Raw genomic sequence first — 13,747 nt, forward strand, 5'->3', positions numbered from 1 at the left:
CTCTTCCAACTTGTGTGGATCATTTTATCTGCACTTGTAGAAAATTTTAATACAGCATTGAAGGAAAAACATTAAACTCGTATCGCTAATATCTCTCCACAGATTACATACAAAAATCAGACCAAAACAAAAAAGATGAGCCTTAATGCTATTGTTTTAATTATCAACTGAAATACTTGTTTTAAAATGTTGCTGATACTAGTGCGTTACATAAAAACAGGAGGCATCACTTCAGGGTGCGGAACAGGCAGATACTAAACCCTCAAAGGGGTTTCTCAGCCTGCAGTACTACAAAGACCCTCCAGTCATTACACACAAGGACACAGACCCAACACCAACCAGCTAGCTGGACAGAAATCCCACCCTGATATATGCTCCATTAATGCTTATTCATGACCAGAATAAAAATAATATGTTGTTTTATCTAGCACTATCGTCTCTACAGCAGCACACAAGTCAGGCTAAAGATTATTATAATCCATATAAGATAATTCTTTATTGATTACGTCCTGGCTTTTCCCACACCTGAGCTTCCAGCCCAGTTGCAACATTCCCCGGCTCTGCTCACTACCCTTTACCACAGGGAGGATCTGGATGTGCAGGCACCTGGACCTTCATTTGTGGTCACCAGGAGATTCTCTCTAATTATTCCTTCCCTTACTCACTCTCCCAGCTCAGCCACTTCAGCAATGGCCCTCAATAAAGGGACCTTTCAGAGCCTGGTACATAACTCATGTACCCTGCATGTCAGCCACAGGCATCGCTGTTGGATGATGGCTGACATTCCCTCTTCCCTCTGAGGCTGTATCCACTGCCTTCACAGCATCCCCAGTCCCTACTGGCCCGGTGAGCAGAAGCCAGGCCTGGGAATCAAACCTCACCTCCCTCACCCCAGCAGCACTGACACTGAGCTCCGTGGCACATGATTACAATGTTCCTTCCCAGAAGAACTTACAGGCTAAGTGAGAGCCCAAAGAGATGACGTGATATGCTTTGGGTCCCACAGGGAGTGGCGAATAAAGGGCAATGAAGTCAGGGTCTCCGGTATGGAAAAAAAAACCGTTTACTAAAAATTCGATTTCTACAATTTGCAATGAAAGTTTGTAGGGCGTCCCAGTTGTGTGATGTTCCTCTAACTCAGCTGTTACCAGGCAAAATGCTGCCAATCAATCCCAGCTATTAACAAGCTTCAACATGACCGCAGAACAATAAACGCTGGGTGAAGCAGCTCGTACGCATTTTTATTACAGTCATTCCAAACTAAATTATGCTTTTTTTTGTGTGTCCTGAATGCAGTAGTTCCTTTGGGTTGACCACATAGAAGATGATGATCTTGGGGATGCCAAAACTCCCGGCCTTCCTGCCACCATTAACTCTCATCTTTGGGCAGGCAGAGAACACCGTTTTGAATTAAAGATTTGTCTTCATGCACGCCGTGTGCTCATTTGCTATAATCCTCTCGAGCACAGATCAGGCTGAACAGCTCACCAGTGGATACCAGCCGTGCCAGCCCGAGGTGCTATCGCACCAACGACACCCCAATTCACAGTAACTTGTTCCAGAGCTGCCAGAAAGTCCCTGCAGCAGACACGGGGGCCACGCATTCAGCCTGACCTCAATACCGGTCATGCCGTAAGTTACATTAGCAGACAGTTCAGCGGTCAGACTGAACAGCGACACAAGCTTGGTCTGTTGGCCATCATGAGATTAATCTCTGCAATCTCTTCTCTTATATCGGTGATCGATTCTTTAAGGCGGGGGAGGGACTACAATTCTGGTCCTCCAGGGCTACCAACTGGTCGGATTTTCAGGATATCCCCTCACGAATATGCATGAGAGATTTGCATGCCCATTTCCTCAGTTGTTTGCAAATATGTCTCATGCATATTCATTAGGGATATCCTGACAACCCAAAAAGCTGTGGCCCTGGAGTCACAGAATTGCCCAGCCCTGCTTTATGGAAACGTCACTCTGCTCAAATGTCCAAGCTATCTTTCTAATTAGTTATTTTGATTTCGTATTCTATTATTGGCCTTCATTTACTTTTCTAGCAAGTGTTTTTTTTGTTTGTTTTTTTTTTAAATCTTACTTATGAAAAAAATTGTAAGCCTTTTAAAATAAGAAGCCAGTCAAGCTGTCCATAGCTCAGGGAAGCCAAACTGTAGAAAGGCACAGTAGAGAGAGCTTTATAAACCGGCGATGAATGTTACCAAATATTAAGTCCGTCTGACACCCGAAGTCGAGCTTGATATCTGGTAGCATTCATTGCCTGTTTATTCAGCTTTCTCTATGGAGCCTTTAAAAATGAACCCGTGCTTTCTCCTGGATCCGGGCTGTGGTATTTGTGCCTGCAGCACTGCCTCCTAGGGGTGGGCTGCAGGGCTGCACCCAGACGCAAGCCTCTGATTCTGCACAGAGACAACTCTTCCTCCTCTGGAGGACGTGCGGCGCTGCACTCCCGTCGGTGGTAATGTTGCTTCAGGGGCATTCGTTTTCCTATAGGTCCCTTCTCCTGCAGCACTGCTAGATCTGAACTCCCACCTCGAATTCTAATGCATTTAACAGTCTCAGACTCTTAACTCCAAAGAGCTAAAGTGCTGTGGATTTATTTTTCGTAACCCAGCAGCTTCCAGCTCAGCTGGAGCCAGGGCTGCAGACTGGCGCCAGGAGCCTTCATTTGGAAACACACAGGGCTTTCCCCTCTTGCTTTCTACCCCCTTCCAACTCACTGTAGTGCAGCCATTTCAGTGGCAGCCCTGGGGCGGGGGGCTCCTTCCAGGGCCCTGCAATCGTGGGCACTAAATTTGGCCACTAGGTGTCGCCACTGTGCAATGACTGTGTCGCCCTGCCCTTGGGGACTGTGAACCCTGCCTCTACACAGCATCCTCAATCCTGACCAAAAAAATTGGAAGACCCAACCTGGGAATCAAACGCAGGTTCCCCCCTGCATGCACTAAGCCACTGGGCCGGCCCAAACTAAAATACGATTTAAAAAGAAATCTTGGAGACAAGGCATAAATGTCCATGTTTTACTCAATCTCTGCACGAATACCATCAACCGTTTTCTGTTTTCCCCTCTCACCGAAGACATCTCTGTGACAGCTCAGAATAAAGGAAGGCATTCTCTCTGTGCTTTTTATTGTAACTCCACAACAGAAACGTTGCGTTTCTTTTCCATGTGTTATTCATCTTGGCCACTCTCAGATGTTATTCTTGAAACCTCTATGGACATTTTACACACAAGCCATCTTTCAAAACTAAACAGAGGCTATAATGAGAGCGCAGCACTGTCACATGGCAGTTAATCACTCTACTGGCATGTCGCTCATCAGGAAAAGTAACCTGCACGTTTGTGGGTAATGCACTGCATAATCAGAGGCATCTAATACTAGCTTACAGCACTTTGCCTAGCAGACAAAAGCCGCACAGCCACGTTTGTCCCAAGAGAGAAGAGCACTGCATGATGGGAGACGCTGAGCTCATGGGCAGCAGCAGCAGCAGCTCACTTTCACCTGCAGAAAGCCACGCTCAGTTCATGGGGCTATTATTTCGTTATTTTTCCCTTTCCTCTGCTCCTAGCCACGCACGCACAATGTCCACGGATCCAACCGGCTTATGAGAAAATTACACACACACACACTCATCTTGAAAGTCCCCCTGGTGCTTTCTCCTCCTCTGAAAGTACCTGGTTTTCCACCAGACAAGAATGTTTCCCACCTGTTGGGACTGCTCAGTATATAACCATAGCTTCCTTCTGTTAAGCTTTCTTAAGATTTCTCCCTAGTTCTAGGGAAAGGGAGACAGAGAGAACTGCAGTGACAAGATACAGTGCATTATTACAATATACGCTGGACTCCGCAGGCAGCAAATTCCTGAAGGCTCTAGCTATTAAACAGTTCTTGAAATGGCACCAGTCAACAGCAAGAAAGCAAACCATCCTATTGTGACTGGATTGCCCTACCTTAAGTTAACCGCAATAGAGGTGCATGTTAGAAACAGTGAAGACTGTCTCGTGCAGCGTGCAGAATAAATCTTTCCTCTTTGGATATGAACAAGTATCAGGCGATTTCCACACAGGGATTCTATTGCTAACAAGGATCTGCCTCTTTACGGAGGGCAATACACATCTCAGCCTATCGCAGGGCTTCCTGCACCTGCTCTATGGACCCCACAGCCATAGAAATAAGATGGCAGAAAAAGACCATATGACCAATCCAGTCTTCCTATTCAACTAATTCAGCTTTATAATCCATATCATTCCCTCAGAGGTCGCCTGTGCTTGTCCCGTGCCTTCTTGAATTCAGATACTGTTTTTGTCTCCACTACATTCACTGGGAGGCTGTTCCATGCATTCACCACCCTTTCTGTAAAGAAATACTTCCTTAGATTACTTCTCAGTTTACCCACTTTTACCCTCATCCCATGATCCCTTTGTTCCAGAGTCTCCTTTCCATTCAAAGAGACCCACCACCCGTGCGTTGATACCTCTGAGGTATTTAAAATGTTTCTATCATATCTCCCCTATGCCACCCTTTTTCTAGAGTATACATGTTTAAGTATGGCTTCATATGCATTAAAATGAAGACAACTGACCATTAGGGATATGCATTTTTCCAAAGCAAAGTAGGCATTTTTATTTCAGTTTGAAACAAATGCACAATATAAAAAAAAAAAAAATCACAAAAATGTTTGGGTTCATTTGTTTCAGAAAATAGTGTGCCCTATTTGCAAATAGTGCATGCTATTCCCAAAACAAATAAAAATGAAAAAAAAAATCTAACTGAAACAAAAAAATATTCCCTACACATCCCTACTGATCATTTTAGTAGTCACCCTCTGGAGTAATTCCAGCCAGTTTATATCCTTTTGAAGGAGAGGGCTCCAGAACTGTTCACCGTATTTCAAATGAAGTCTCACGAAGGACTTAGAGGCAATATCACCTCCGGTTTTCTGCTTATCATTCCTATCCCTAAGCACTGAAGCATCTTTCCAGCTTGTGCTGTCACCTTATCCACCTGTTTGGCCAGTTCAAGATCATTAGATACAATCACACCAGATCCTGTTCTTGTTTCATGCATAGAATAATTTCACTCCTATACTGTATTGCTCCCTTGAGCTTTTGCAGCCCAAATGCACGACTCCATATGTTTTTAACTTTAAATCTTAGCTGCTAGACTCTAAACCACTCCTGCAATAACACTTACAAAAATGTTGAAATGAACTGGTCCAAGGACAAATCTCTGTGGCACACCACTAGCACACCCCTCTCTTCAGAGTGAACTCCATTTACCACCACCCACTCAACCAGTTTCTAACTCAATCATTCACTGTAGGGTCCATACCAAGGATACTCCGTTTATTTTTGTGCCTCACGCTCTACCCTGATCCAATTGGTCAGTTTATGAATGGAAATATTTAATTTAAAGCCAGATTTACTAAAGACTTTTTTCCCATTTTGTGCCTATGAGAAAAATGCTTAATGCAGCCAGTTAGATAGGTTAATATATCATTTACACAGATTCATTAACCATAAATTTCTTTAGTTTTCCTAATAGCAAATGCTAAAAGTGCCAGTGCTAAATTACAGAAAAGTGAAGATCACAAATATCCCCATCTAATCCCTCTACCTAAACCAAAGGAATCTGAAGGAATATTATTCACCTATCCTTACTCTAAGGACCCCATGTATGTTACATTTTCACAAAAGAGATTTTCCAAAATCAGAGCAATCTAAAATCTAAAATAAATTCTCCCACTCCACTCAATCAAAAGCCCTTACAGCACCCAATTAAATTGCTACAGCGAGAATGTCAACCTCTTTAACTGTGCAGGACGTTACAGAATAGCTTTGCATTATCTCTAGAATAACAATAATCACATCCTCAGCAAAGGTACCCTCATCTTTACTATGAGAAATTAGAAATCTTGATACAATTGTTTAAATTTGGGAATCAGATAGCTATTAAAGGTTTGATAAAATTCCACCATAAAGCCCTCCAGTCCTGGTGATCTACCAGGAGTTAGAGATTTAACGATTTCCTGAAATTATACAGTCCAATTAATTTTCTTCCTCCAAATTTAACAAGGGCCAGAGTAACATAGTAGATGGTGGACAAAATAACCCATCCAGTCTGCCCAATTATCTCTGTCCGCATTGCAATGAAAGATCTGCACCGGCTGCCAGCCACAGAACCTTTACCACTTGTAGGATAATCGCTTCTTAACCAAGTCAGTTTTTGCTGTTCTCATCATTTACTCCACCACCATAGGGTCCACACCCGGCTGCTCAGTTTATGTGCCTCCTATATTATTATTTATTTGATATATATTCATCACTGTCAAAAGCTTTGCTGAAATCCAGTGCACGCTCTTCATCTAATTTCCAAATCATTCAGTAAAAAAAAAAAAAAATCAATCAGATGTGTTTGACACAATCTCCCTCTGATAAAACCATGGTAACTCAGATCCTGCAATGATGGATTCCAGACACTTCACTATTCTTTCCTCTTCTTCAGAAGAGTCTACATTAATTTTCCAACTACCAAGGTAAGACTAACACAGAGGAAAGCACTTGAAGACCACCTGTTTGTCAAGATATCCACAATGATTGTGCAAGACACAATTAAAATATGATTTTAGGACTTTGGTTCAATCCTTTGTGATATTCAATGTAGACCATTGCAATGCTTTATATACAGGGTTACCTGTTTGTCAGTTGAGAGCATTACAATTGCTCTTGAATACAGCTGCCAGATTAGTGTCTGGATGTCCAATTAGAGAACATAGTTCCCCTACCCTAAAAGCCTTATATTGGCTTCCTGTTTTGTAATGGATCCAATTTAAGGTCCTGGCTCTAGCTCATCGCATGTTGTAAGGAGATGGCCTTGTATATTTGAAACAATTGTTACAGTGGTATCAGTCTTAATGTGCTTTACAATCTGTTGATTCTCAGTTGTTGGTCTTACCTAGCGTAAAAGCCAAATGGCTAAAGGAAACCAGTAAACGCCTATTTTCTGTAGTGGTTCATATTTATGGAACAAGCTTCCACAGTCTTTTCAACAAATTCATGAGCATACATCTTTTAGAAAGGCATTAAAAGCTCACTTGCTTTCTGATGCATTTCATTTGTAATTTGTTTTTAAGTTATTATCACTAATTTTAGTGTTGCTTTTATTTTATGTTGTAGCAGAGCTACTTTTTAGAATGCTGCATGTCTGATTTATTGTTCATGTCCATCTGTAATCCACCAAGAATGGAGATCTAGTAATTTGTCAGAAAAGAAATTTTTGAATAGATAAATAAGATATATTTGCATACAGTGGAGGGAATGTATGCAAATCTATCTCATGCATATTCTGAAAACCAAGCCTATTTCTGGTTCTCAAGAATCGGAGTTGCCTACCTCTAGACTAAAACTCCTTTCTTCAGGAAGGAGATCATAGACCAGTCCTGGCTTTGTGACATTCTCATAGTGGTTTGGGGTGAACTGTCATTTCAAATGAAACATACCCACCCAGTAAATACCACACAAATCATTCTTCTGCTCCCACCACCACTAAAATAACAAAGAGAGGCATTGAACGCTCATGCTCAGAAAGGACTTTGAAGAGACACTGCAACACTGACAACCCATAATGCAAGCAAAGTTTAAAGGAATCTTCTTCAGCTCTAGGCATGTTCAGAGAAAGAAATAAAACAAACTTGTTATTCAAAATGTTCTCTCAAGATTTCCAGGCTTGCTGGTGGGTGCCACGCCCCAGCTGCCCTCTAACCTTCTCTGGAACCTGCCGGGTAGCCATACTGGAGCCCACACTTCCCTGAAGCACTGCACAGAGAACTGGAGCACCAGTGAGGAAGGGACACACGCCAAGCTCCAACTCAGGCAGACAATAACCTTACATTTTTCATTTACTGTTTCTGAGTAATTAGCAGCACTATATTTTAACATGTAGCAGATCAATTTTATTGGCTTTGTAGTGAAGTTGAAATGCCTCTTTAACACAAGTTAATAGGTGCTGTGAATGGTGTTTGGTATTCACTTCCGGCCCCTGAGGCCACAAACAGTCTAGTTTTCAGGATATTACTAATGAATATACATGCGATAGATATCCATGCAGATTACCCCAATTTTATGCAAATCTATCTGATGTATATTCATTAGGGATATCCCGAAAACCCAACCCATTTGCAGTCCTCAAGGTCTGGAAATTAATACTACTGACCTATGCATTCAAATTTTACTGCTAACCTCTCCACAAATGTGTTAAACATTTGTTGATTCCTAACAGCCAAATTCAGCTTCCACTGTGCATACACAGTCAGTGCCACAGATGTGTGAGAGATACTTTGCACAATCCCCATCGGCAGCAGGTCAAAACCCTGCCAGGTCTCTTTTGGTGCACTGCCTTCCTCAACACCACACCTACACCATAAAAACTACTGCTCTGCAGCACCACACGCAAAAGAGCCAAGGAGGAAGGCCAGCAGCTAATCTAAAGCAGACAAGTCTTCAAAGTTTATTTACAAACATCATAGGCTGGAACGTAAGAAGCAAAATTTACCAAGACACTTGCATGCCATGAGTGTGACAGCGTTAGGCGCCACGTGAAGGCCTGTCCTCAGGGGAAAAAAATATAATGTGCTAACCCAACCTGACCAACAATACTTCCACCATACGAACGTGAAGGTCTTATAGGCTCACTTTTTGTTCTTCAAATTCTATTCTACATAGGGAAAGCCTTATGTTGTTAACATAGGCCGTACAGATTAACGAGGTAAACACTGGGGATGCCCTTTCATAACTTACAAGGTATTTTTTCTCTCCCTGAGGATGTGGCTGAATGCTATGAAATGTTTATTGGAAACATTCTTCCCCAGGTAGGATGAGAAGCCTCATCTTTCACGTTCACGGCTGAAATGCTTATTTACAAAACTTGCTCTCCAGCTGAGTAGCTTTTTTTTTTTTTTTTTTTTACACTTCTGATGCTATTTGTTTGGTGTCAAGTACATAGGGATTAATATTCAAGTATCCTGTCCAATGGACAAATATGATTTGGAAAGCTCTACCAAAGCTAAAAGAAGAATTAGGAAAAATATTAAATACTCCAGTGTGACTTCTTTTTTTTACACACACACACACACACACACTTGGTTTTGTTTTATTGTGATGTTATATTTTTTAAATTATGTATGTAAATATATAACTAGCCTCAAAGTGTGGGGCATGCAAGGAATAAATGTATTATTTTATTAAAAATTATCAGGATTTGCACTTTGAAAGACATAAGTTCTTGGATAAGTTCTTGGAGGAGAAGTCCATTACCTGCTATTAAGTTCACTTAGAGAATAGCCACTGCCATTAGCAATGGTTACATGGAATAGACTTAGTGTTTGGGTACTTGCCAGGTTCTTATGGCCTGGATTGGCCACTGTTGGAAACAGGATGCTGGGCTTGATGGACCCTTGGTCTGACCCAGTATGGCATGTTCTTATGTTCTTATGACATAACACTGGCATTAACAACATTATTTTTGCTACATTATCTATTGGCTCTTTTGTTTTACCTACAATCATTCTTTCCATCTACACCTGAGCAAAAACTTGGGGTTGCTATGTTAGTCCATGAATATATAGAGAGATAATGGTCATTCAACAAGTTGTAGGCGAGACCTTCTTACTGGATGAACCCAATGTATGTACGCTGACATCTGTGGGCAGAGGCAGGGTTCATTAATGGCTGCTGTGCAGCTCAGTCAAAAAAAACAACAAAAAAACACCACTTGCCTTTCACAGCTGCTTCTGCTTCTCATGCTAATGAAACATTTGTGGGTTTTATCCCATCCACTCCCACAGGCAAATGGCAAGGTGGCCAAGAGCTGGAAAGTTTTCCCAACTGCTGCAGAGCGTGGGGTGAAAACCACGGCGTGGGCCACAGGACGATCAAAAGAGAGGAGCAACGTGCCTTTGGGAACCCTGCCACCGCACTGAGAGGGTGCGAGAGCAACGCCCACTGCCACATAATGCCAGGTAAGGACCATGAACTCCCTTTTCCCTCCCCAGAGCAATAGCAGAGGCCCCAGGTTTATCTCCAGTCTTCTCGGCTTTTTATTTTGGGGGGGTTTTTTTCAGTTAAGGATCCCTTGTGATAAAATATCAAGACTAGAAATGTATTTGTGACTCCCCTGAGAGCGATGCACAGAGACGGAATCAGCTAGGGGAAATCTGTGTGGCAGAACCGCGCAGCCCATTTTTATTCAAACCTGGCTAATCATCAAAGCTATTGCAAATTTCGTAAGAGACTGAATTTTTGCAGGAGGAGGAGACGTTTCACTTTGTGAAAGAAGACAGGCTCCGTGACGGATTCCACTTACTGCTGGGATGACACGGAATGCGAACAAAGTGCACAGGAGGCCACTGGTGCCCGAACCTTAATCCAAGGTGGAAGGAACTCTGGGTCTGACAGAGCTCTGACCCCCTACCTCTACTCCGATATTGCAAAGTTAGTAAGTGAAACTGTGGGAGGCTCAGGTGATATTTCTAGGGTAGGAGGTGAAGGTGAGACCACCCCCTGCAGGTTCATGAAACACACTGTGGAGCTAGGGACAAGGACTCAGGGCTAAAATTCATCTCAGAGCAATGGTTCCAGGCAGGAGAAACATACACTCAACATATTCCCATCCTTAAGACACAATCTTTATCAGCACTGCACGGCAGGATGGAAACTCACAGGGAATCTGTGCAGCCAGTTGCACTTTTCAACCCCCTCAACTGATAGGTCCCCTCTGTGCATTTCAGGATGAATGAAAGTCAATTGTTCCCTGAACTGATGAGCGAAGATAATTCACCATTGCTTCTCCCCTTTAATTTTCTAGGGACAAGAAAATAACTGATAATCTTCTATTTAAGCAGAGCATCTTCACACAAAAGCTTATTTCTGGCTTGTCACAAGATTCTCTGGCCACCTCCCATTTCAACTACAAACCTTTGTTTGCTTCACCTTTCTGCTCTTTTGGGTTTCCAGCTCAAATCAGAACCAGGGCTGGGATCTGGCACCCTAGGAGGATGTTCCCCTGTTTTATATCCCCTCCCAACTTGCTTGGCTGGGGGCCATGCACCGGGAGTGGAATCCTGCAGTCGTGGGCCCCCCCGTATCTGGACAGTGGTTGCCACTGCTGCACAATGGACTACAGGCTCTCTCCCCCGCCAGCACATGTGAACCCAGGTCCCTCTGAAGGGCAGGGCGCTCCACTGCCACCGGGACAGCCCACGAGTTTATTCGGATAGGCACAGTTTGATAGATGAAGAGAATAATATGCACCGGTATTAACAGGGCTGTTTGATCAATATTTACCTCTCTAATGGGGCTTTGGGTACTCTGGTCCACTTTTATTTTGACCTTAGTGTCGTAACATTACCAGTGCAGCATTCAGAACCCAGTGTCAGACGAATGCAACTGGTTTTGTTTAAAGCATTTTTACACGACACTCCTTCGCTGGATGAGTGTTCACAGCCCACACTATTACTTCCCTGAATCAAAGTTAAGAGCAAGGAGCTGCAGCGTGCTGCTCCCCACCCAAGGAAGGCTGCAGAAGTGCTTTGCAGACCTCAATCTCCGCAGCTCAGTCAGAATTTCCACCTCCGATGCTTTTATTAACACAGCTAAGAAATGCAGTTCAATTCATTTTTTTAAAAGTTAGAGAGGCATCTGGGTGAAACCTATGTAAACAGGTAATAAAACATTGTTTCAAACAAAATGCTTGTAAAAGGCTAATGGAAAGTTGTTTTTTTTTATATTTCCAACCAAGTTTTTTATTTTTTTATCTCAATTCACTTATGCCTCTGAGTTTTATACAACCAGTGATTTATTTTTATTTCTTTTAATAATAGTCCTTGAATGAACTGAAGCCATCATGTTAAGCCAGTACCATAACTGAATTATCAGCATTTCCTTTCTATTGGATTTTCCTTATGGGTTTGAATGCAGCACTGGTAGTTGACACCTTGGCTGTAAAACTCCATCAAGGAATAAACTATTTTTCTCTTGTATTTGAGGTACTGGCATCTCTCAGGAACAGTGACTTCCACCAATCAGAAAGTGACTGGAACTAAGGGGGACCCCCAACCACTCACCCTGAACTCTTGCAACAGTGGCGTTCCCCCCCACCCCCGAGTAATATCAGACTTCAGGGATCTCCTTTACTTTCCACAAACGCCCAGCCAGAGCCCTCCACCGCCCAAGAAACGTTCAGATTTCAGCCTTGGATCCTGGCGCCCAGGCTGGAACACAATTGCCGGCTGCAGCTGTGCCCTGAACCCAGCCACTGAGCCTGGAAAGTTTAGGGCAGGTACTGACCCCCCCCCCCCCCCCTCCCCAATCCCAGGCTGCAGCACAAAGTGCTCCCTTATTCCCTGCTGCCACCAAGGCGTCCTGGCTCGATAGCAGACACTCTCCTTCTGGCAGAGCAGCAGATCTCACCCCCCCAATCCCTTTTTTTTTTTTTTTTTTTAGTCGCTTACCCTGGAGATGGTGAGGGGGGTGCTGAAATCCTTGCCCCCCACCAGCCTGAAGCCCCAGGGGGAGGGTCCGCTCAGGGTGACTGCCTGCGGCATGCTGCTTGGCTCCTCTGTGACCGCCTGAGCCTTGAGCTCTGCCCGCAGCCTTCCTTCCCACTCCCTCCCTCCTCCCGAGCCCTCAGCCTGACTGCAGAGCCTCCCAGAAAGGGGGCGGAGCGCCCTGGCAGCCACAGAGGCTTCCACCCCCACGCGCCTGAAACCTTCAAGGAGTTTTCCTGGCAGAGAAGGCACCCAACGAAATCCCTAAAAGGAATGGCTCGGATCAGCGGCACATTCAGCCCTAGAGCAGGTGAAAAGAGAAAAAAAAAAAAGAAATCACCTGGAGAGGGGGGGTCTGCAGAAACCTGAGGGGGGCTGCACTGAGAGCAGACACCCCCTCAGAGGCTGCTGGCGGGGATAGGGACGGCTCCTCCCCACTGCCTGACATGGCCCTGGGTCCTGGAGGACCCCGTCAGGGGGACAAATCCCACTTTAAGGCCAACTACAGAGAGAGGGGTAAAGGGGGCTGTTTTAATTGGGCAGCAAAAAAAAACCGTGGGCATGTACTGTACCTGCAACTGCGCAAGGGAGAAAAGCAGAAATGGGCAAAATATGACAGGCTCTGGACCGCGTGTTAATTGTGCGCTGAAATTCAGCACGGGGGTTTTTTTTCGACCTACACGGTAAAAAAAAATAAATAAATAAAATTAGCTCTTTGAGAGCAAATGGTATGCTGAAGCACTGGCAGGCCGCTTCTGTAAAAAGTGCAGGCGAGCCGGCGCTGCGCGTTGAGCGCCCGCTCTACCGACGCGCGCCCAGGCACCTCTCCTGGGCATGCGATTCTCTATTTAAATGAGATGTCGCGTAAATAAGGAGGCGCTGGGGACAACAGTCTGTCCCTAGCACCACCTCACTAGCGGTAGAGGTGGCTGTCAGCGGGTCCGACAACCGACGCTCAATTTTACCGTTTTTCTAATCCGCTGACTGGCGGGCATATTTTTTTTTTTTTAATATTTTCTGGTTCCTCCGACTTAATATCGGTAGGATGTTAAGTCGGAGGGTGTACAGAAAAGCAGTATTTTCCGGGTTGCTTAGATCTTAACGCCTGCCCTCGGGCAGGCGTTAATTTCTGAGAGTAAAATGCGCGGCTTTACGTTCAGCATCCCGCGCGACTAACCAATAGGCTCATCTGCAC

At 44.2% G+C, this 13,747-nt stretch overlaps 1 protein-coding gene across 1 annotated transcript in view; it reads right to left on the reverse strand.

Annotated features, from left to right (window-relative positions):
• PDLIM4 (PDZ and LIM domain 4) overlaps nt 1-12,681 on the reverse strand; it is a 100,771-nt gene extending 88,090 nt beyond the window's left edge. Inside the window, exon 1 of the mRNA XM_029583855.1 lies at nt 12,517-12,681. Within this exon, the coding sequence (XP_029439715.1) occupies nt 12,517-12,609 (93 nt within the window). The 5' untranslated portion in view covers nt 12,610-12,681. The remainder of the gene's footprint in view (nt 1-12,516) is intronic.
• Nucleotides 12,682-13,747: the final 1,066 nt, after the last annotated feature.

This window comes from Rhinatrema bivittatum, chromosome 18 (assembly GCF_901001135.1).
Source record: "Rhinatrema bivittatum chromosome 18, aRhiBiv1.1, whole genome shotgun sequence".
Classification (NCBI taxonomy): domain Eukaryota; kingdom Metazoa; phylum Chordata; class Amphibia; order Gymnophiona; family Rhinatrematidae; genus Rhinatrema; species Rhinatrema bivittatum.